The sequence below is a fragment of the Protopterus annectens genome, chromosome 4.part1 (assembly GCF_019279795.1).
Source record: "Protopterus annectens isolate FY-2018-M chromosome 4.part1, PAN1.0, whole genome shotgun sequence".
NCBI classification, from domain to species: Eukaryota; Metazoa; Chordata; order Ceratodontiformes; family Protopteridae; genus Protopterus; species Protopterus annectens.
Genome location: NC_056734.1, coordinates 191,154,378 through 191,176,703, shown reverse-complemented (window position 1 = coordinate 191,176,703; position 22,326 = coordinate 191,154,378). Strand labels below are relative to the sequence as shown.

General features: G+C 38.7%; 1 protein-coding gene across 1 annotated transcript in view; it reads right to left on the bottom strand.

Moving 5' to 3' along the window:
• Nucleotides 1-22,326, bottom strand: part of PDGFRB (platelet derived growth factor receptor beta) — a 743,049-nt gene that overhangs the window by 55,591 nt on the left and 665,132 nt on the right. Inside the window, exon 20 of the mRNA XM_044070754.1 lies at nucleotides 13,072-13,177. Coding sequence (XP_043926689.1) covers nucleotides 13,072-13,177 — 106 coding nt within the window. The remainder of the gene's footprint in view (nucleotides 1-13,071; nucleotides 13,178-22,326) is intronic.

Below are 22,326 nucleotides of genomic sequence, written 5' to 3'. Positions count from 1 at the left end.
TGTGGAGAGATTAAAAAATTGAAAGTGTAATATAAATGTAAGAATTATGTGAAAAATATTGTAAATAATATAACTGTGTTGCAAAGTTGTACACAAAATGTATATATTTGTAAATACAGTAAAGAACCCCTACACTGCATGTTGTACAAGGGACGAAATAGCCAATTCACTTCCTGCTTCCGTTCTGAGTGCACTGGTGGCATGGAGAAGCAGGAAGCAAATGAGAGCACTCGTGAGGTCGAAATAGGTGTGACTAAAGATGGATTAATGGCAGTCGATCTGTTAGTGAAAACACTAGAGGAGCAGAAGGCAGTTGAGTCTTCCAGTAGTTATACTGAAAAAGGAGAGAGAATAGTTACAGAGAGTGTGAAGGTAGCCGGACCTTCACAAAATCTGGAAGAATATTTCATAGGCAGCCGCTTCGGGAATACAGCGAGAGTCATGGTGGATAGAGTATTACAACTCTCCAAGGGCTGTTGGATTTTGTAATTCAAGAACGATTGTACAAAGTGAACCATGGAGTGGTGAAGCAGTGTTGTGGATAGACATTAGGGAAAGAGTACGGGGGAAAGAAGGTGCTGCAGTATTGAGCAAAAAGTCATATGCAGACAATGTAGGAAAAAGAGGGAAAAAAGAAGAGAAGAAAGTGCCACAAAGAAAAAGAAAATACTTAGTATGTATCAGCAGTAATGAAGATAGAAGTTTGGACAGATATGATATTAGGGATAATACAGTGGTCCCCTTGAGCATCTCACCAAAAGAGGTAAGAGCTTTCATACATATTAATAAAGACTCTCTTACTGTGACATTGTTTTTGAATCAGGGAAATCTATGGAAATGCCCAAACCACAAATGTAGATAAAATTATTCCAAATGACAAAACCAGTAATATATCCTTTAATAAAAGCACAAAAACCTCTCTAGCGCCTCAGCTTAAAAGCCTTCCAGGAGATAATACAAACAGAGAAAAAACATCTCTTATAAAGATACATCAATTACTATAAATCAACCAATAAAACAATTAGCTAATTCTATTAGCACTTTACAATAAAAATTTCCAATTACATTCCTGGTTTAATCCACCAGGAGTTAAAGTATTATACTTTAAAATGAAGACTGCTTCTTTAGACAATAACTTTTTTTTTAAACAAATTTCATTTGTTGCTGTAACTTGTTCTAAAATACAGCTTTTTAAATCCATATAACCCCCCCATGCATTTCATTAAAATGGGAAGCTACAGGGCTTTCTAGTTTTTTCTTAAGCCGAGGCACTAGAAGTGCTTTTATTAAAGGATATATTACTGGTTTTGTCATTTGGAATAAATCTATGGAAAAGTTTGTGGGGAAATATGAATTGAACTTTAATCCATGGAACTTTTATGTGCTTCAGTATTTAATAGCAAATCAAAAAATAAAATATGTATTCAGTTTCACAGGAAAGTTGAAAAAAAAGACACAAACTATTTAAATACATTGTGTAGAGTGGTGGACACTGTTAAAATATACGACAACAGAGTTTATGGACTGGGGGATAGGAATGTAATGTGATACAGAATGGAAAATTACAGTATTGTTCATATACCAAGTCTGATAAATGCTGAGGGTAATAGAGGGTTTGTAAAATATTGGGGACAACCAAAAATGTATTTTTGCAGAAAAAATGATCATTTAATTAATGAATGTGATAAAGGAAAATATATTTGTGGAAAAGTGGGGCATGATGTGAAAAAAGTGCAATTTAAAATGTTTTAAATCTGAGAAGTCAGGACATTTCTGAATGGATTATAAGCAAAATATAAAGGAATATGAAAAAGGGAAAGAGAGATCTAGATATTGCCTATGAAGCAGACTTAAATGAAGCATCAGAAATAAAAGAAAAAGTGGAAGAAAATGAAACAACAGATAAGATGGAGATAAAAGAAAATATTACAAGTACGGAAAGAAAAAGTGATAAGCAAGGAAATTAAATTATATCAGATGTAAATGAAGAAGAATAAATTAATTTGACAGCAGTAAAAGGAAGGAAATTGTGATTAGAAAAACAGTAAAACATAGGAAAAGAAAATTTCTGAGGGGTAAGCATAAAAGAGAATAAGAAAGGTAAAAGGTAGTATTTTTGAAGAAAGTGTAAATACTATAAACATGCATTATGGAGAATATTACCAGCACATATTAATAGTATTAAAATATAAAGCCTAGAATAAGTGCATAAGAATGGTGTGCTACATTATATATGGATATAATCATATCAAAAGACATACAAATATTATCAGAAGATGAGAGAATACAAACAGGAAGGTTATGGGAGGTGAAATCATCTGGAATATAGGTATAGAGACATGTGCAGGTATAGCAGTATTGTATACATCATCAAAGTGTTGGATTTTATATTAGTGGTAATGAGGAGAATAACAGTCGTAGGTGTAAGATGGTTATAGAAGTATTACTATATATGCATAAGTTACAATGAAAGCAACAGAAGAAATGATTTTAAAAAATGTATTATGTCGGTGTCAATATGAACATAATGGCAGGTGATATGAATTGTGACATAAAGGAAAAAAGAGAGAAGGGATGTAAAAGCACTAGTGGAAGTAATAAAACTAGGAAGTTGTATGTATGGAATTCAATGCTATGACTGGATGAAATAAGTAATTAAAAGACAAAAAGATTATTTCATAATTGTAAGAATCATAAAAGGTAGCACAAAAATTACAGATTTTCTGATCATTTAGCAGTTTGGTTAGAAATTTAAGAAAAAGTAATTGTATAAAAACTGGAAAAGGTATAGACAGAATAAATGAAGAAAAAAAAAACAGATGAAGGGAGACATGATTAATCAACAGTGGACAGATCATGTGGAAATGAGTTTTTTTATCTGAACTGGACAGTGTTGTGGATATTTTCAAAAGCAAATATAAAAAATGTTATGTGGAATCGTAAAAAGAAAAGAGGGAAAGAAAAAATATACAAAAGAAAGGATGTGATGGAGAAAATGAGAAGTAGGAAAACAATTTTATAACAGAAAAAAATATATGATTTAAATCAAGAAAAGATTAAAGAACTTGTATATAAACAAAGATTCTTCTTACACAGGAAGAAAGAAGTTGCAGCGTATTTGAGTGGGTTAATAAAAAGAAATAAGAAAGGAGAGAAAGTAAGGAGTCAACAGCAAATAATGAATGTAGTAAAGCAGTATATAGAAGAGAGTTTTAAAAAATAAATACAGATTAAATATATATGTGGAAGGTTAAAAAACTGACAGAACATGATAATAACAAAAACAGAAAAAGCTACTGCAATGGAACAACTGATGTTAAGAATGGTAAATTTAGATTCTCCAACAGGTTTAGATTGGATAGAATATCATATGTATAAAGATACGAAGGATTCCCAAAAAGAAGTATTTGTACAAGTGTTTAATGAATGATTGGAATAAGGATTTAGTTCTCTCCCTTACATGGGGATCCAGGTTGAACCCAGTGAAAAGAGGCATATTATATGTTAGAGAGGATGGAGGTTTGGGACTGATAAATCCAGTGGTGTATGTAGCATCACTGAATTTATACAGGGTAATAAAGTGGATTAAAGAAGGAAATGTCTCTCTAATAATTATAATTATGACTCTAATAAATACAATTATGGCAAAAAACGTAAAGCTATCTTATGTTTGTTGAGAAAATATAAAAAGTTAAAGAAATAAATGGAAAAATAATATATCAAGAGAAGTTAATATTGTGAAAAATAAAAATAAGAGAAGTGGAAGAAAACAGGAAGATATGTATATGAGTATAATGAATATTATTGTGTTTGTCCACTGGAAAAATAGAAGATTAAAAAGATGAAGATGATAAAAAATAGAATAGAATGGCCTAGAAAGTATGTTGACTCGTCCTCCCTTTGACCCTGCTGCCACTTGCGATATGAAATTTTTGACTTGGAAAACTTTACTCTTGGTAGCAATTATCTCACCAAGAAGAATATCAGAATGACAGGCTTGTGCTTAAAACACCCTTACATAGTTTTCCACAAAGAGAGAGTATCACTTTGGACTAACCCGTCCTTTCTACCTAAAGTTGTTTTGGAATGGAGTATTAATCAATCAACTGACCTGTCAGTTTTCTTCACAAATTTTTCTAATTTGTGTCTTTCGGCTTTTCCCAGTTAGGGGGTCGTCACAGCGGAACTCCGGTCCGCTAATGATTGGTAGTGGATTTTTACATACCGGGTTACCAGCCCTGACACACAACCTTCAACGAAGGCATGCCCCATTCACGTATGCCTCCACACAGAAGACGCTCTAGCTGAGAATCGAACGGGACAACGTCTTGCTATGAGGCGACAACGCTACCACAGCACCACCACCGCAGTACTCACAAATTTTTCTAATAAAGGAGAATATTGTTTGCACTTATAGGATGTACATAGACAATTACACTTCTACTTGGATAGGACTAATCACTACGAAAATCTGACCAATTATTCTTGTCCTTTTCAGGACTCAAATTGGGAAAACCTGTTACTAAAGTAACTTTAGCAAAATGGCTGAGAGACCTATTTCCTTTGCCTACCAACAAAACCAAATGTGTCTAACAACTAGAATCAAAGCATACTTCTGTCACTTTTCATTCCAGAGCTTCCATGGATCACATTTGTGCAGCAGCCACATGGGGTATACCTTATACTTTTATCACTCATTACAAACTGGAATTGGTCTCCAGGTGGAGAGCATCCATTGGCTCAATGGTGCTCGGGATATCCTTTTATAGGGCCTCTCAGGAAATAAAGTAGCTAGGGACTCTGTCCCATCCGTCATGAATGAATGAAGATTAACAACATCAGATAAAGAAGTTATGTTCTTACCATAACATTCCATCTGTGTTGTTGATCTTTATTCATGCATGACATCCCACCCTCCAACCCACTCTGAAAGACTTCTGGAGGTTGAATTTGGTCCTAGCTTCATCATAGGGCATCTGCTCAGACAAAACCTTTTCTTTCCTTTCTTATGGGCAAATTCAATCTGAGGAGATGAGGAGAGGGGCACTATGGTTAATTTTAGCTCAAGAGTATTATGGCTGGCGCAAGCTTGTTATAACAGATGAGTCTGTTCCGAGGACAGAACCGAGACCTATCCGTCATGAATGAATGAAGATCAACAACACAGATGGAACATTATGGTAAGAACATAACTTCTTTTTCAGTTGTTTCAGTCTCACCACAATAATGACAAATTCTTCCTTCTATTTTTTATATGATATATTAGCTTTTACTGGCAATTTACTTATAGACAGTCTCCATAAAGAATCTCTACATTCAACATACCTTCTCCACCATTCTAGTCTATTTTTTATCGTCTATCTTTTTAATCCTCTATTTTTCCAATGGACAAATACAATAATACTCATTCATTATACTTGTATACCTATCTTTCTGTTATCTTCCACTTTTCTTATTTTTATTTTCCACAATATTATTTAATAAAGGACTCCTACTTTGTGAGGTCATCACTAGGTGGCACCAGAGGAGTATTACCAGTGATCAAGAAATCTAAGATGAAGGCTGTGAGTGGAGGTGAGCTGGAGGAGGAGATAAAAAGAAACTAATTCAGTGAAGGTGAAAGATGTTTTGGAAGCGAATATCATGGCATACTTGGGTCTGGATGATTCTGCTTTACAAAAAAATTATGGAAGAAGCAGAATTAGATGACTCAGAGGCCATGCAATGGAGTGTGGTAATGAACAAACTATTCAGTAGTAAGGAGATGACAGTGATATGGAAGAATACTGTGAATGATGGTTTTGATACAGAGAGACATGTCTGGCCAGTGGAGTAACTGAATTAAAGGCCACCTCTGGGTTGGGTTTCAGAAAGATGGAATAGAGGACAGTAACTGACAGAGCCTGACAGCAGTGTTTCCACAGTAAAGACTTGCGCAGCAGCAGATTCCAGTGAAATACCACAGAGAGAAAAGGATGTGCATGTGGAAAGGAGACAGACTGGAGCTGCTGGAAGCTCTAGGAAAAGGCCTGTTGGATGAGTGAAAATACAGAGTGGTACTGTGTATCAGATGGATTCAGGCTGTCTGACATTGGGGTATTAATACATATAGGAAATGAACCTGTTTGTGAAATAACTTTTGAGACATTTGCATTATCAGAAAAAAGTCTTATATTTCTTATAAGTCAAAAGAAAAGCAACACCTCCTTGGAAAGGCTTTATTTATCAAAATGTAAATATATAGTTAAAAAGAAAACTGTTGCTGCAATTTAGAACTGAAACAGAAAAGAATGAAATAAAAGTTTTTCTAAGCTTGTTTTAGGATGTGCAAGATAATTAAAAAGTTGCAGATGACAGAAAAGTATGGACTGAGGGATGGGAAGTTTATGTAATTTTAAAAACAGAAAAAAAAATTATAGTACATACCTAATGTGATAGCAATAAATGGAGAAAAAGGGAGTTCTGGGGGCAGCCAAAAGCATGTTCATTTCTGTAGGGATGAATCACATTTAATCCAGGACTGTACAAAAATAAAGTGTGGGCAGTGTGGGGAGTTTGAACATTTGAGACAGGAACATAAACCATACTGTAGGAAATGTGGAAGTGAAAAGCATTTTTGACATACAAAGTGAGGGAAAATTAGAGGAAAGAACGAGTTTTTATGCAAGAGAATGGTGGAAATGAATGACAAAAGAATGGTATGGGTGAAGAAGTGGAAGACAAAAATATACAAAAAGATGCACTAGATGACATCCACAAACTAATGCATGAAAAAGAAATGCACAGAGATGGAAAATAGGTTTGGACCGGTATTATAAACAAAAGAAGATGTAAGCACCAAGTTAGAAAAAAGGCAGAAGGTTCTATTGGGGAAAGTTGAGACTGAGGAAAAAAAGATGAACTAAAAAGACACAAAAAAGGGAAAAGTTTAATGTAAATATAGCACCACTGAAGGTAAATAGCATGAAAACTGATGTCAGAAGAGTGATGGTGTTTGAATGGTTTGAAAAACAGATGCAGAGGTAATTTGTTTACTTGACATAAAAGATATACAGACAAAAAGGTAGATAAAAGATATATAGACAAAAGGAAAAGGGTAGAATTTGAGATGATGTGGAAAAGAAAACTGGTAAAGGGTTGGGTTTTGCCATAATGGTTAAGATGTTTACATTATAGATACAAGGTGCAAGTTTTGAGTCTCAAATGGACTAAATCATTAGGCTTAAAATGATCTGCAAAGGCAGTTAGCCTAGTACTGAACTATGAACTATAGGGATATTGCAATATTACTAAAAAAAATAGGAAATTAAAATACTAGATATAATGGTAGTGGTATCAGCGAGAGTTTTTGTTTATGATTTAAGAAAGAGGTAGAAGGTTTTAAAACAGTAGCAGTGTATACGTACACATATGTAGCTGAAAGACAAAAATATTTAAAGATATTCAAAATTATGAGATAGTAAATATGTCTTTTATGCTGGTGAATGACATTAATTATGATTTAAGAAAGATGAAAGGGAAAATAGTACAAGATGTAAAATACTAAGAATGGTTGTAAATAATTATAGGTTAAGAACAAGTAAAGGGAAAAAATATACTTATAAGAGAGGGGGTTACGTAAAACAGTGTATGATTACATTTTGTTAACAGATAACATGAAAGAAATAAAAGATGGAATTACAGAAGCAAAGTTTTCAAATCATAGGGCTGTATGGACAATAATAGGAGCAAATGAAAATAAAATAAAAGAAAGACCAGAGTTTAAAAGACTGACAGGAAACATTGAAGTAATGAAATGTCTTAAAGAAAGAGGGCAACTGTGCGAAGATAATATGAGTATGAAGCCATTTTATGGCAGCTTCACAAAGTGGTGGATGGTGTATAAAGAAAAGTTTAAAAAGAATACTTAAAAATTACAGCAATGCAAAAATGAAAAATATGACATATAATAAGCAAAAAGAAACTGTGAAATAATAATAGAGAAAGGGGCAGGGAAAAATCTCGAAGAAGAAAAAGAAAAGACAATATATGAATATAATAAAGAAAAGCAGAAAGAATGATATGTAGAAAAAAGTGTTGTTTGAAAGGGAAAAATAAATGCCAATTTTTTGGGTAAAAAAAATATATGTATGAGAGAAAACTAGTGTAATGAAGGATGAAAGAGGGCAGTTAAAATACAAAGAAGAAATTCCTGATATAGTTGAAAGGTATATACAGAAAATGCATATAAAAAAATTGTAACATGAGGTACAGGGAAAGTAATAATGATAGAAAAGAAAGTAGTGGAAGAAATGGAAAAAGAATCATGAGGAAAGAGTTAGAGGATGCTATAAAGGAAAGCAAAGAAAAATCCACACCAGTACCAGATGGATTAGGGTACAATTTTTATAAAGATATGTCAGACGATGAAAATGATGTTTTTTTCTGGAAATACTGAATGAATGGATGAAGGAAGGTACAAAAGAAGAAGAGATTATTAAGGAGATTATAACACTTATATAGAAATAGAAAGAAAACGAAGAAATAAAAAATTACATTGGGAAATACTGACTATAAAATATTTATGAAGATTATTCAGAAATGAATGATGGATGTCATGAAATAATTGATGAAGGGTTTATGGGGTTAAAGGTATAAGAGTAAATGAAATGCTAATGATGGTGAAAGAAGTGGTTGAGTGTATAGATAAGGGGGAAGGAGAAGGAAAGTAACAGTATGCAATTTGACTAAGGCATGTGATAACATTGATAATGGTGAAATGTTGAACATTTTAAAAGAATACAAGGTAAGAGAAAAAACAAGGAGGATAGTGAGGACAATTTATGAAATTTTTTGTGTGTCAGTGATGGTGAATGGATGGTTAGGAAAAAAGATAAGATAGGGATGAGGGGTAAAAAGCAAGGCTGTCTACTGAACATGTGGCTGTTTGTGACGGTAATGAATTCAGTTATAGGAACATGCACTTCAAGGTTAGAAGATGGTAGATGGGAGGTCAAGGAAGGAATAAGGTTGTCATTAATGTCGATCTATGCAGGTGATTTGTTCTTAGTAGCCAAGAGCAAACATTTGATGAAAAAGATAATTTACAGAAAAGAACAAATATTTAGTACATGACTACAGTTAAATAAATAAAAAAAAAGGGATTTGGAAATATTTTACCAGAAAAAGAAATTCATGTTCTAGGGATTAAGACTGGAAGGGAAAGAGCAGTAACAAAACAATGAACAGAAGTTCTAAAAAATATGAAAGTTAACAGACTGGTGGAGGGTGTTTCATCTGTTCCTCAGAAAAAGGGTATACATGTTGATGATGATGTGTCTTTCAGCTTTTCCCGGTTAGGGGTCGCCACAGCGGAACTCTGGTCCGCTAATGACTGGCAGTTGATTTTTACGTACCGAGTTGCCAGCCCTGACGCACAACCTTCAATGAAGGTATGCCCATTGATGCATATCTCCACGCAGAAGACGCTCTAGCTGAGAATCGAACCAGACAGCGTTTTACTGTGAGGCGACAACACTACCGCAGCACCACCACCGTGGATAGAAAAAGGGTATACATGTTTAACACATATATTTTAGGAAAGCTAGCATATTTAGGTAGTGTGTACATTTTCGAGTTGTATGGAAATTGAAATATTGGGTATCTTTTTTTTGGTTTTCTGTAGGAACAAGGTTGGGGCGGCCGCGGTGGTGCAGCGGTTAGCGTTGCTGCCTCACAGCAAGACGTTCTCCGGTTTGATTTTCTGCTGGGGTGCCTTCTGTGTGAAGTCTGCATGTCCTCCCTGTGGTCGCGTGGGTTTCCTCCGAGTGCTCCGGTTTCCTCCCACATCCCAAAGACATGCTGTAGGTGGATTGGACACTCTAAATTGGCCCTAGGTCTGAATGTGTGTGTGTGTGTGTGTGTGTGTGTGTACCTTCTGTGGAAGGTTGGGTGCCAGGCTGGCAACTTGACACCGTAAAACTCCACTGCCAATCATAAGCGGACATGTGATCCGCTGTGGCGACCCCTAACCGGGAAAAGCCAAAAGAAGAAGAAGAAGAAGCAGGAACAAGGTTGAATCCAGTCAAAGGAGTGATGGTTTATAATGTAAAAGAAAAGGGAGGTTTGAATTTAATAAATGCAGTTATTTTCTAAGCATCAATAAATTTATTTTGGATGTTAAAAAAGCGTTTTAAAAAAAGACAATACTAAGAACATTTTTATTTGAAAAATATAAAGGCACGTGGATGGGTAGGGTAAAAAAATGAAAAGAGAAACAAAAGGTTTGGAAGAGAAGGAACACAAAAGTAAAACAAAAACATGGAAAAGTAATACAAATGAAGTAGAGTTGTAAAGAATTGTACAAAAATAATTATAGCAAACTTTTATATTGATCTGTCTGAAAAAATGTGGGGATAAATACAAGAAAGCAATAAGGAAAAGACAGGAAAGATTTGAATTTTTTTAAAGCAAGTGTTTTTCTGTAGCATTTATTACTGGACAAACTGTTAGTGAAAAGTAAAATGTAATATGAAATGACATAATAAATAATGTATAATAGCTGTAATTCATAAAGATATAGCAACATTGATTTTGTGTTGCAAGAAAAATGAATGTTTTTGGACATAATTCAAAGATTTTATGACTGGAAAGTATTTAAAAAACATTAATATGGACATGGTGTTGTATCGGAAATATCAGTTTGCGAGAGAAAAAGAAATTGAAAAATGGAATAAAATTGTATTTATTTCATTTTGGGGTTTATGAAAAAGATGATGTGAAGAACTACTGTATAACAAAAGAAAAGATGATGAGGAAGTAATATGTGATATAAAGAAATGGTTAGGGTGGAAAATGAAAGGGAGGTGAAATGGGTTTTACATGTATTTAGGAAGATAAACTTGCAAAGTGCTTTATTGTGATATATAAAGCATGATATAAAGTGTAAATATAATGAATATGTAAATAATGAAAGAAACATGAAAACTGTTTATTTAATAAAGCAACCGCTAATCTTTCTGAAAGGTGCCATGGCATCTTTAACATCCACCTGTGCCACCACAAACTCGGGGAGATGAGCCCTTGGTTTAATGTTTCATCTGAAGGAAGGCACACTCAGGACTGCAGCATTCCCTGTATGCTGCCCTGCAGTGTCAGCAAGCCATCTACTTGGAGTGAGAATAGAACCCACAGTCACTTACACTTTTATTAGAACATTATGTAAGAAATGCACTTGATCGTACAGAAACACCACATGCCTTGAACTATGTAAGGCCTGCAAAGTAGGAACATTTATCACTGAAAAAATATCTGAGACTACAACTGACTGACTACAGCAGACTGGGCTTCCCTTTTCTTTTTGCTGAACTTTCTTAAAAATCACTATAAACTTCAGAAATGGAAGCTAGCTTCAGTGATTAATTTAACTATTAAAAGTAAAAGCATTTGCTATAATACACATTATATTCACATATAAGATTACATCAATAATCGTAAGATTAAGGATCAGTTTCAAAAATGTGAATTGCATGGAAAACACCAATAGCTATTTGATCTTTCATACGCTACTGTTCAAAGGAATTATAAGGCAAGTATGTTATGAGACCAAATGCACCATTTGCAGAACCCACCCTCACGATGTTAAAAGTATATTGCCTTTGTGCCTTATAATCCTGTAAGCTCCTTCTTCTGACTGCCACTCAGCACTCATGATCATAAGGGAGGATGTGGACACAGACTAAAAAACCTTAATTCTAGGACTCTGTTCTCCTTTCCTCATCACTTTCTGGTACAACTCCTGCAGTACTGCTGCTGCTGCATCCATCTACTTGTCAATCTCCAGATCCCCTCTATCTTCACTTATGACCACCAGCCTCAGATACGAAAACTTCCACATGTGGTAGCTGCTTCTCCACCCTCATCAGAGAAGAATTGACTCTTCCATGACAGAATGATAACCCCGGACTGTCCCAGCACTCAGCAGCTTCTCACTTCAGTAAGCTGGAGACCATGGTCAGTTGTGGCAAAGAGAAGAATATCATCAACAAAGATGCAATCCTCACAGTCTCAGACTTATTGCTCACTAGATCTTGGCTACAGCGTAAAAGTTTATGATTTTTGGTCCTGAGAAAATAATTCTTTCACACACTGACCTCCCACTCTTGCTTGCCAATCATCATCCCTCTCCCAGTTAAATAATGCATTCATTCCCATCACTGGGGATGAATGGCCAAGCAATCAGTTGACATCACTAGGTGGTCTCCCACTTCTGTAGAGTACACACACTAGTAAGCAAACCTGCCAACCAACATTAAGCATGAGAGGTAACTTCCCCCATTTCCACTGAAGAAATCTGACCTTCCCTTTACTCCTTAGTATATTTATAAATAAATGCATTCAGTCTGTCAACCAGCAAATCTAATCCAAAAGGCAGACGAGTTAACACTAGTATATGCTGTCTCTTTCAACAGATAGGGTCAAGATGGCCTACATCTAGAAAGAGGCAGGACATACCCCCTTCATTCCTCTCCTTCCCTGCCTGGCTCCTCCAGTACTGAGGAAAGCTAGTTAAACCTTGGTCTTTAGAGTTACCATCGGGGATCTTTCACTATGTGTCACACATTATACACACACACACATATATATATATATATATATATATATATATATATATATAGATATAGATATATAGATATAGATAGATAGATACACGCACACAGACATACTAACTCCATGGTGACACAGCCATAGAGAAAGTAGAAAAACACTTTAGGAGAGTGAGCAAAGTACATGTGAACTTTAGTTTTATAGTTCAAGTGTATTAATACCAGATGATTAAGATATCACCCACATGTAGGGGAAGCTGCAAACTGTAATGTGATGATTATCTTGAGATATACGAGGAAAAGACAATAGCAGAATATAAAATGATATACCAGAGTGAGGGCAAATTAAACATTTTCTCTAATGACTGTACTGCTACACAGGATGATATCAAGAAGTGATCATACTGTATGAAGTATATGTTTCTCATCTACTGCCCAAACGGCCACTGAAAATAAAACAAAACAACAACATGCAAAACAGACTCACCTGCTTGTAAGTCTCTGAAAGTGCATTCCCCACCTGACGAACTAGTTGTGAGAACTGGGGTCGTTTCTCAAACGTCTCTTCCCAACACCTCTGCATTATTTCATAACTAAAAGGGCAAGTAACACAGGATAAGATTAGCTACACATTAACTACATCTCTAGACTCTACAAAATTCATCACTAATTTCAGAACCCATTATGTAAGTGTAAGTAGGATCTTACAATGTCCTTTCTTGACAAAGTGAAGAACTTGACTGCTAAAAAGGAGTATGTTACTGGTTTGCCTTCTAAAGTAGAAAACAGGTTGGGCCAGGAATGGATTTGCAGATGCCCATCCAATTTTCAAGGTTCATTAGAGTAGTCAGTAGTCTGCACTTCATGATTTTGCTCCAAAAATCACAGCCATGACAAAAAAGAAGTTATGTCTTTACCATAATGTTCCATCTGTGTTGTTGATCTTCATCCATTCATCACTGATGGGAAGTCGGTTCCATCCTCGGAACCGAGCTGGCCTTATATCAAGCTTGCTCCAACCAAAACCTCTTCAGCTAAGCTTTTACTCATGATACCCTTCTGCCTGTTACCTCAGATAGAGGTTGCCCTTTATCAGTAAAGCAGAGGCAGATTCTGCGCAAGTGCCCTAACTCAGCACTTGGACCCAAAGTATATCCCAGGAGCCTTTGGAGGGGGATGGAGGGTGGGACGTGATGAATGGATGAAGATCAACAACATAGATAGAATGTTATGGTAAGACATAATTTCTTTATCTGATGTTGTTAATCTTCATCCCATTCATCACTGATAGGACAGAGTCCCAAGCTACCTTTTGTTCCTTGGGTGGCCCTCATGGAAGAATATGGAGACCAGATCCAATTTGTAATGAGTAATAAATGTATGAGGAGAAGCCCATGTTGCTGCTGCACAGATGTCATCAATAGAGGCTGTAGAATGGAAGGCTACAGAAGCTGCCATCAACCTGATAGAGTGAGCTTTGATTTTCTGTGGTATAGGCTTTTTCTCATGATGGTAAATGTAAAGTATGCAATCTCTAAGCCATTTAGATAAGGTCACTTTAGAAACAGAATTTCGCATTTTAGGGCCAGAAAAGGAAATTAATAGTTGGTCTGATTTAAGCATCATCGTAGTCCTGTCCAGATAAAATCTCAATTGTCTGTGTACATCTAATTAATGCAGACAGTATTTCCCTTTGTTAATAAAATTTGGGAAAAATACTGGAAGAGCAATAGTTTGATTAATGCAGAAATCCAAAATGACTCATGGAAAAAAGGTAGGGTTTGACCGGAGTGATACTCTGTCCTTGTGAAAGATAATATAGGGCCAATTAATGCATAAAGCATGAAGCTCTGAAATGTATCTAGCTGACATGATGGCGACCAGAAAAACAGACTTCCATGACAAGAATTTGATGTCACATTTCGCTGCAGGCTCTAAGGGGGGGGGGTTGAGTCAATGACTGAAGGACTAAAGTGAGGTTCCATGGTTCAAATAGGCTGTTTGATTGGAGGTCTGATGTGAAACACTCCTTTTAAAAAGGTTTTGCATAACCGGTGAGTAATCAGGGCACAGTTTCCGAAACCATAATGAAGGTTTGAAATAGCAGCTAGATGAAATCGTATGGTAGAAGCTGCAACTCCATTTTCGAAAAATTTTGATAAACAGTGAAGCTCTCCAGTAACTGGAACCAAATATGGATTTAGCTTCCTCTTCTTAGACCAAATAGAGATGTTGTCTAGATAGAGCTTTCTGTTGGATGGTTTGTGTGAGGCCAGAACAATATCAAGTACTGGAGATGAAAGATTATCCTGCCTGGTGATTAGTGGAAGTGGAGAAACCAAGCTGTCAGCTTGAGACTATTCGGGTTCAGATGACTCAACCTTTGGGGTGAGAGCTCAGGTCTAGAGAAGGATCCAGAATCCACGGTCTGCATAATAGGTGAGGCCAGAGAAGTGGGAACCATACTTGTAAAGGCCAATACGGGGCTATGAGGAACACTTTGCTTTTCAACTGTAGAGCTTTCTTCAAAAATAGGGGAATCAGGGGAATGGGGGGGGCAGGGGTACAAAAGTTCCATGGGCCAATTGTGGATCAGAGCTTCCCTCAGAAACTCCCCCTGCAGGGGAATTAGGGTGAAGTAGCCGCTGCATTTGTGGTTTGAAGGAGAGGTGAATAGGTCGCAGCAAGGCTGGCCCCAGTGACTGAAATTTTTTTCCACTGTGCTGGGGTTGAGGAACCACTCGTGAGACAGGACAATACATCTGCTCATCTTGTCCACAATAATGTTGGAATTCCCCGGGATATGTGTTGCTATCAGAAAGTGGTTGGCAGCTATCACCCACTGCCAAATTGTTATGGTCTCTCGACATAGGGGGTAAGACTTGGTTCCTCCTTGTTTGTTGATATACCAGACTACTGACATGTTGTCTAACTGGATTGCGATCACCCCAGAAGGAAGAACAGATTGGAAAGCTTAAAATTCTAAAAGCACTACCCTCAGTTCTACAACACTGATATGCAAGTTGGCCTCTATAGTGGACCATGTGCCTTGGACTGTCATATCCTGAAAATGACCCCCACCCAATCAGGGAAGCATCCGTAGTCACAGTGGCCTTGGGTTGAAAGGGATGGAAGGGGTAGCTCCAAAATTCTGTCGCTGGCCTCATCCATCAGAGCAGGTCCTGTTTGCAATGATTGGATATTAGTACCTGAAAACAGAGGGGGTGATGACTTGGAAACCATTGAGATAACAGAAGCCATTGAAGTATTCTCATATGAAGTTTTGCAAGAGGCACTACTGGAATAGCAGCTGCCATGGATCTTAGGAGTTGAAGGATTTCCCGTGCTGAGCCTTTGTTATGGCAGAGTATCACCCGAAGCTGAAGTCTCAGTTTTTGAAATCTGTGAAGAGGGAGAGTTACTAAGCAGGAGTGGGTGTTGAAAACTGCTCCTATGAACTCTATAGACTGGGTCGGGAGAAAGTTGGATTTCTCCCAATTTATTGTTATCCCCAATAGTCTCACCAGGGAAAGAGCATACTGCAAGGCTGTTACCATTTGATGCTTGGTGGGGGTGGTAAGGAGCCAATCATCCAAATATGGAAACACCCGGAATCCTTGTAGCCTCAAGTGAGCTGTGACTACTGCTATACACTTGGTGAACATTCTAGGAGCTGTAGAGTCCGAACGGCGGAGCGCAAAATTGGTAGTGATTGGCTCCTAGCCGAAAGTGAAGTCGTCTCTGGGAGCATTTGTCCATTTTGATGTGGTAATACGCATCCTGGAGATCCAAGGAGCAAATTCAATTGCTGTCTCCCAGCAATGGAAGAATGGACTGAACCATGACCATCCAGAATTTTGTTTGGTTGACAGATTTGTTTAAATTGATGAGATCCAAAATTGGTCTCCAGTCCCCTTTTTTGGCACCAAAAAAGAACCTTGAGTAGAATCCGGATCCGCACTGGTCTGGTGGGACTGCTTGGATGACTCTTTTGGCACAGCTTTTCTAAGCTGCTTTTTCCCTTTGACTGGGTGGAACATCGGGAATTTGTGTAGGAGGTTTTGGGTAAACACAGAGGAATGGTATAGCCTCTGGTTATAATCTTCTGCATCCACCGGTGGGAAGTTATAGATTGCCAGCCAGTGTGGTGCAGAGAGAAATGTCCCCCAACTACTTCTACAGGAAAGCAATCGGGATACTCTTCAGGATTGCTGACAGGACTGTCCAGTGAAAGAATCTCTGGCTCCCTGGTTATGCAAGCCACCTCTGTCATGGTAGGGGTGTCTTCCAGAACAGTTACCCCCTCTGCCCCTGGGGGTATACTCACCAGATGTCAGGAAAAGGACCCTGAGACTTTTTGTGCCACAACTTTTCACTCCTCTGATTCCTGGAAAAGGAGTGCTGCGTAGTGGAGAAGTGTACACCTATGGCAGACAGGGTCTTGCCATCCTTTTCACACATGGCTAGTGTGTCCTTCACTTTAGAGTCGAACAGGGAAGAAGCTTCAACTGCAGCATTCAGGAAGGAAGACTTAAAAGGGTCTGTGAAATCACAAAGGTGGATCCAGGCATGCCATCTCATCACTATGCCTGAACCCACAGCTCTGGCTGCCCCTTCAGTTGCATTTAACATTAACCTCATGGACGTGTTATAGATGGATTCCAGGGTTGCGAGCTGTGAGGCTACTTTGTCACTTACCTCATCAGACACCTGTCCTGAGAGAGTTCCAGAGAGTTTAGAGATTAAATCTCTTTGGAGCCTCGTAAAATGTTCCAAATAGTTCAAGGACTGTATAGTAAAGGTCGATAAAGCAAACACTCATTTTCCTAATCTGTCCACTGCCTGGGACTCCCTGTTGGGCGGATGAACAGTCTGACTCTCTTCGGTGAGTTCCTCTTTCATGGCCGCCACCACCACCACCACAACATGAACTGGTAAACCCTTAGACCAATGTGGACTCCCCTCAGGAGGGGATAGGATTTTGTCTGGTCTCCTAGGGATCAGCTCCACAGAATCAGGATTCTTCCAAGCATGCTGCATCATGAGTTGAACCAACTCGTCTGCAGGCAGGGTCAGCCAAGAGGTAGATGGTCGGGCACAAAAAGCCTGCAGAAAGATGGACTTCTCGGAGGAAGGGTTGGTGGACTTCCAGTCACCTCTCTGTTTCAGCATTTCAAGGATGTCTCCGAAGGAGACATCATCAGGAGGTGACCGTGGGGACCCTTCCCCTTCATCATAACCCATGTCCTCAGTCAGACACTCCCCAAGGGAGTCTACATACTTCCTCTTGCATGACTTCTTCCAAGGGGGCTCCACAGTGGGAGCTTCTGAAGATGGCTTAGAAGAAGGGGCACTCTGCAACAGGGTTTACTTTGGCTCTCGTGCCCGATGTCCCAGGGTGGTGGCTTGTGTCAGCTGCAGCTCAGGGGAAAGGGGTTTCTGGGATTCCGACATTGGAGGAATGCTTCCTGATGCAAGTGCCCTCTCTGTTGCCTGGAAAGTGGGTCTGCCTAAAGAGGGATGGGAGCCTGGAACAGAGAAGGACAACCTCAGAACCGGGGTCACACCCCACTCCACCAAACTCGCCTCCAAGGAAGGAGCCTTTAGAAGGATCGGTGCAGACAGAGCCACTGTCACCGTGGATGGAACTGTAGATGCACTTGGAACCGTACTCAGTGCCAAAGAGCCCACAGCCCATTCCTGAACTTGATGAAGGTTCAGTTCCAAAGACACTGAAGACCAAAGGGATGGTTCCGAGACACAGTGAGGTCCACTACTGGTGCCGAAACAGAGGTTTCCAAAAAGGACGTCAGAGCTAGAGACTTTGAAACCTGTAAGGTCAAAGGAGGAGAGTATGATGGAGTCCTTAGAGAGACAGTCCCAGGTCCAGCAAGTGGATGGGTCTTAGACGGAGTGGGGATACCCCTAAGCTGTCAGCAGCTGATCCACAAGGTGCACCACATCAAGTTCTGAAAGGTCGGGAGTCTGGTCGCTCTAGGAAGGGACTATATGTTTGTCCTTGGAATGGGTCCACCGACGGGGAGTATCAGGTCCGTGCACTAGTGTCCAATGGTGCCGGTGTCTCTAGTTTGGAGACAGGGAGCAGTGGGGTTAGTATTAGAGTAATAGATACCATAGATGGACTCGGTGCCAAAAGGGCAGTTGGTACTGGAAAGGACAAGAATGGCTCAGTCACTAGTGGAGTTGAAGTTATAGGTTCCAAAGGTATGCTCGGAGCTGAAGCGTTGCTCGGTGCCGAAGAGAAGGAAGTAGTTATCGGAGCATCGAATGTCAGCACCATGGACAATGTTAGTGATGAAATAGGTGCCGAAGGCGATATAACAGTTGATGGAACAAAGGTTGGTGCCGTAGCGAGACCTAGGTTCTGGAGACATTTTTGTATTTTAGACTTGGTAGGCTTCCCAGACCACTGAAGGGTGAAGAGAGTATAGAATGTGGTCTTTTCCTGTCTTTTCTGGGAGGAGGGGAGCCCTCCGTCGCAGAAAGAGACTCTGAAAAGGACATCTTTGGGAGGCCCTTCAGAATCAATTTGTTTTTACGTTCATTTAATGTGCTCTGACTGAAACCTTTACAAATAGAACATGGGGGCTGCACCGAGAGATTAGGCACCCCCAAACAATATACACAACCATCATGCAAGTCACTGTTAGACATTTTCCTACCACAAGTATGACACTGCTTAAACCTAGATGTAACTTTCTTCTCAGACATAATGAAGCACCCAGATACTCACAGATTGTAAGAGAAAGGAGAACAGTTTTTTTTTTCTTATTACAGGTAAAGAGAGGAGAAAAAGAAGAAAAAAATACCAGTGATGGTATTTAAGAAACACCCCCAAGGGTAGGGCGAAAGGCCGTACCACCAATGGTACTAAGACTACCATCAGGTAAAAGGATAAAAGAGTTAGTGATAGACCACGAACAGTAAGAACATGTAAAAGGCAGAGAGAAAGAGAATAACACACTCACAAATACAAATGACAGTCAAAAGTCATAAAGTCAGAAAAGTTGAACTTAGCTTGAGAGGTGGCTTGAACGTGGCTTTACGGCAAAGCAGCAAATGAGATCTGAGGTAACAGGGAGAAGTGTATCATGGGTAAAAGCTTAGCTCGAGAGCTTTTGGCTGGTGCGAGCTTGATATAAGGCTGGCTCGGATCAGAGGATGGAACCGACTTCCCATCAGTGATGAACGGAATTAAGATCAACAACATCAGATGTATAGTTACTCAGTAAGAATTAACAACAGTCCAAAACTTCAGAGGTAAATATGGGATGTTAGTACTACTGCGGTGGTGGTGCTGTGGTAGCGTTGTCGCCTCACAGTAAGACGTTGTCCTGTTTGATTCTCAGCTAGAGCATCTTCTGTGTGGAGACATGCGTGAATGGGCGTACCTTCTTTGAAGGTTGTGCGTCAGGGCCGGCAACTCGGCACGTGAAAATCTACTGCCAATCATTAGCAGACTGAAGGTCCACTGTGGCGACCCCTAACCGGGAAAAGCCGAAAGACACAAGTGTGCCTCATATAATCCCATTATGTAAATGACAAACTCAGGTTATTCTGCTATAAATGCTGGTCAGAATGAGGGACAATTACTGGGCATATGTCTGTGAATTTTCCTTTGAACTAGCCACATCTCACTTGAACAAATCAATGGTGAATTTTGTATATATATATATATATATATATACATACATACATACAAGTGTTAACAGACTACTAACACTAAGGGTGACCACAACAAATTAGGCTGAGACTGGTAGAATATATGACTGAATCTGGATTTTCATTCTTTCCCCACCTTTCCTTCCTTCATCTCTCCCTTTTACCCTCTTTCTTCATTAGCTGAACTAGCAAGTAAAGGGACCTATGGAGAAGACCTATAAATGCAGATAACTTAAAATGAAAACTTTTGAAGTAAATATGAACTAATTATACATTTTCAAAGATAAGGAAATCAGTTTACAGTGGCATTTGAAAACTTAATATATATGTTTAAAAATCCTGGTGTAAGATGCTGATCATTTGAGATGAATACTGTATTATTCCTGAGATCTAACCATTATTATGAAAGCAGATATTCTGTTATCAATAGCTATATGTACAGCAAATCAAGCAGACATACATGTTAAGATTAAACTGCAGAGAGGAAAATACAGGGGATAATGACTGCTAGTATGGTTATACAGGAAAAAGATAAAAGTAATCACAGGATGAGCTATTGCCTAAATGAAAGTAGTTGTTGTTTGTCTTTCGGCTTTCCCCGGTTAGGGGTCACCATAGCGGAACTCCAGTCCGCTAATGATTGGCAGTTTTTTTTTTTCTATGGTGTCGAGTTGCCAGCCTGACGCCCAACCTTCAACGAAGGCACGCCCATTCAACGTATGTCTTTCGAACGCCCACTCGACCGCGGGGAGGGCATGCAGACTCCACACAGAAGGCACTCCCAACCCAAGCCGAGAAACGAACAGGAGTCTTGCTGTGAGGCAACAATGCTACCGCTGCACCACCGCGAAACACCATATTGCCTAAATGAAAGTAATACAGAGAAATAAAGCATTAGCAAAGAGCTGATTCCAGAGAATCAGAAATAATTAATACAGTAATAGCACCATAGGAAGTGATGCATAACAGATTCAAGAATGTGAATATTTAAGTGTTATGCTGTATGAATCCTTTCAGGAGCATAGCTAAGATTTTTAGAATTGTATGCCAGTTTCTGGAATAATTCACTCTCCCATATGACTATCACCCCTTCAACCTCAGAAAGAGTAGAGTTAAGCAGAAAACATGTCGGGCAGCACAATACCAGTGCACTTCTATGGGCTAGGCTTGTAATGGCTCCAGGGCCATTAGCTAGTACACACCTATGAACCTACGAACAGATTTAACCAACCAGGCTGACAGTCATTTAACAAAATATATAACCTTATGCAATAACAAATATGACAATATGTTACAATTTTAAATTCTTGTACATCTACTTGCAAAAATACATTTTTAAAAAGTGTACTCCATGGGGTACATAAAATATGCCTAGACATAACTATGAGGCCTTTAGTTTGTGCTTAAAAAAGGTAAGACAGATCCTGCTTATGTAAGAATATTGACAGACTTCCACACTGTATGTGGTTTAGTAACTTATGACCACATTTTGAGAAACTGCACACTACAAGTGGGCATATAATGTTCAGCAGAGTAAAGTGTAGAGAAAGGAATGTACAAGGAAAGCAGGTAACCAAGGTCAGTGAAGAAGATTCTGTATATAATGCATATGTAAAATGGAGCTTTATGAGTTGAAAAATACCTTGTGTCTGTCTGCTTAAAGGACAGAAGGGAAATTACAGTGATGCATCGCAGATGCAGAATTAATAACAGATCTACTTATGTGATCTTATCTGATTAATGTGATCTACAGTTTAAACATGGCAATTTGGAGACAAGTACACCAGCAATGAGTCTCAGAAAAGTCCTATCTAGCCCAAATAACACCTAAAGTTATTTCATCAAAGTTGGACGGTGCAGTGGTGCAGCGGTAGCGTTGTCGCCTCACAGCAAGAGGTTCTCTGGTTAGATGCTCGGCTGGAGTGCCTTCTGTGCAGAGTCTGCATGTCCTCCCTGTGTTCGTGTAGGTTTCCTCAGGGTGCTCCGGTTTCCTCCTATGTTACAAAGACATGCATCTAGAACGTTTTTCCCCCGGGCCTCTGTTGAAAATTGGCTTTGT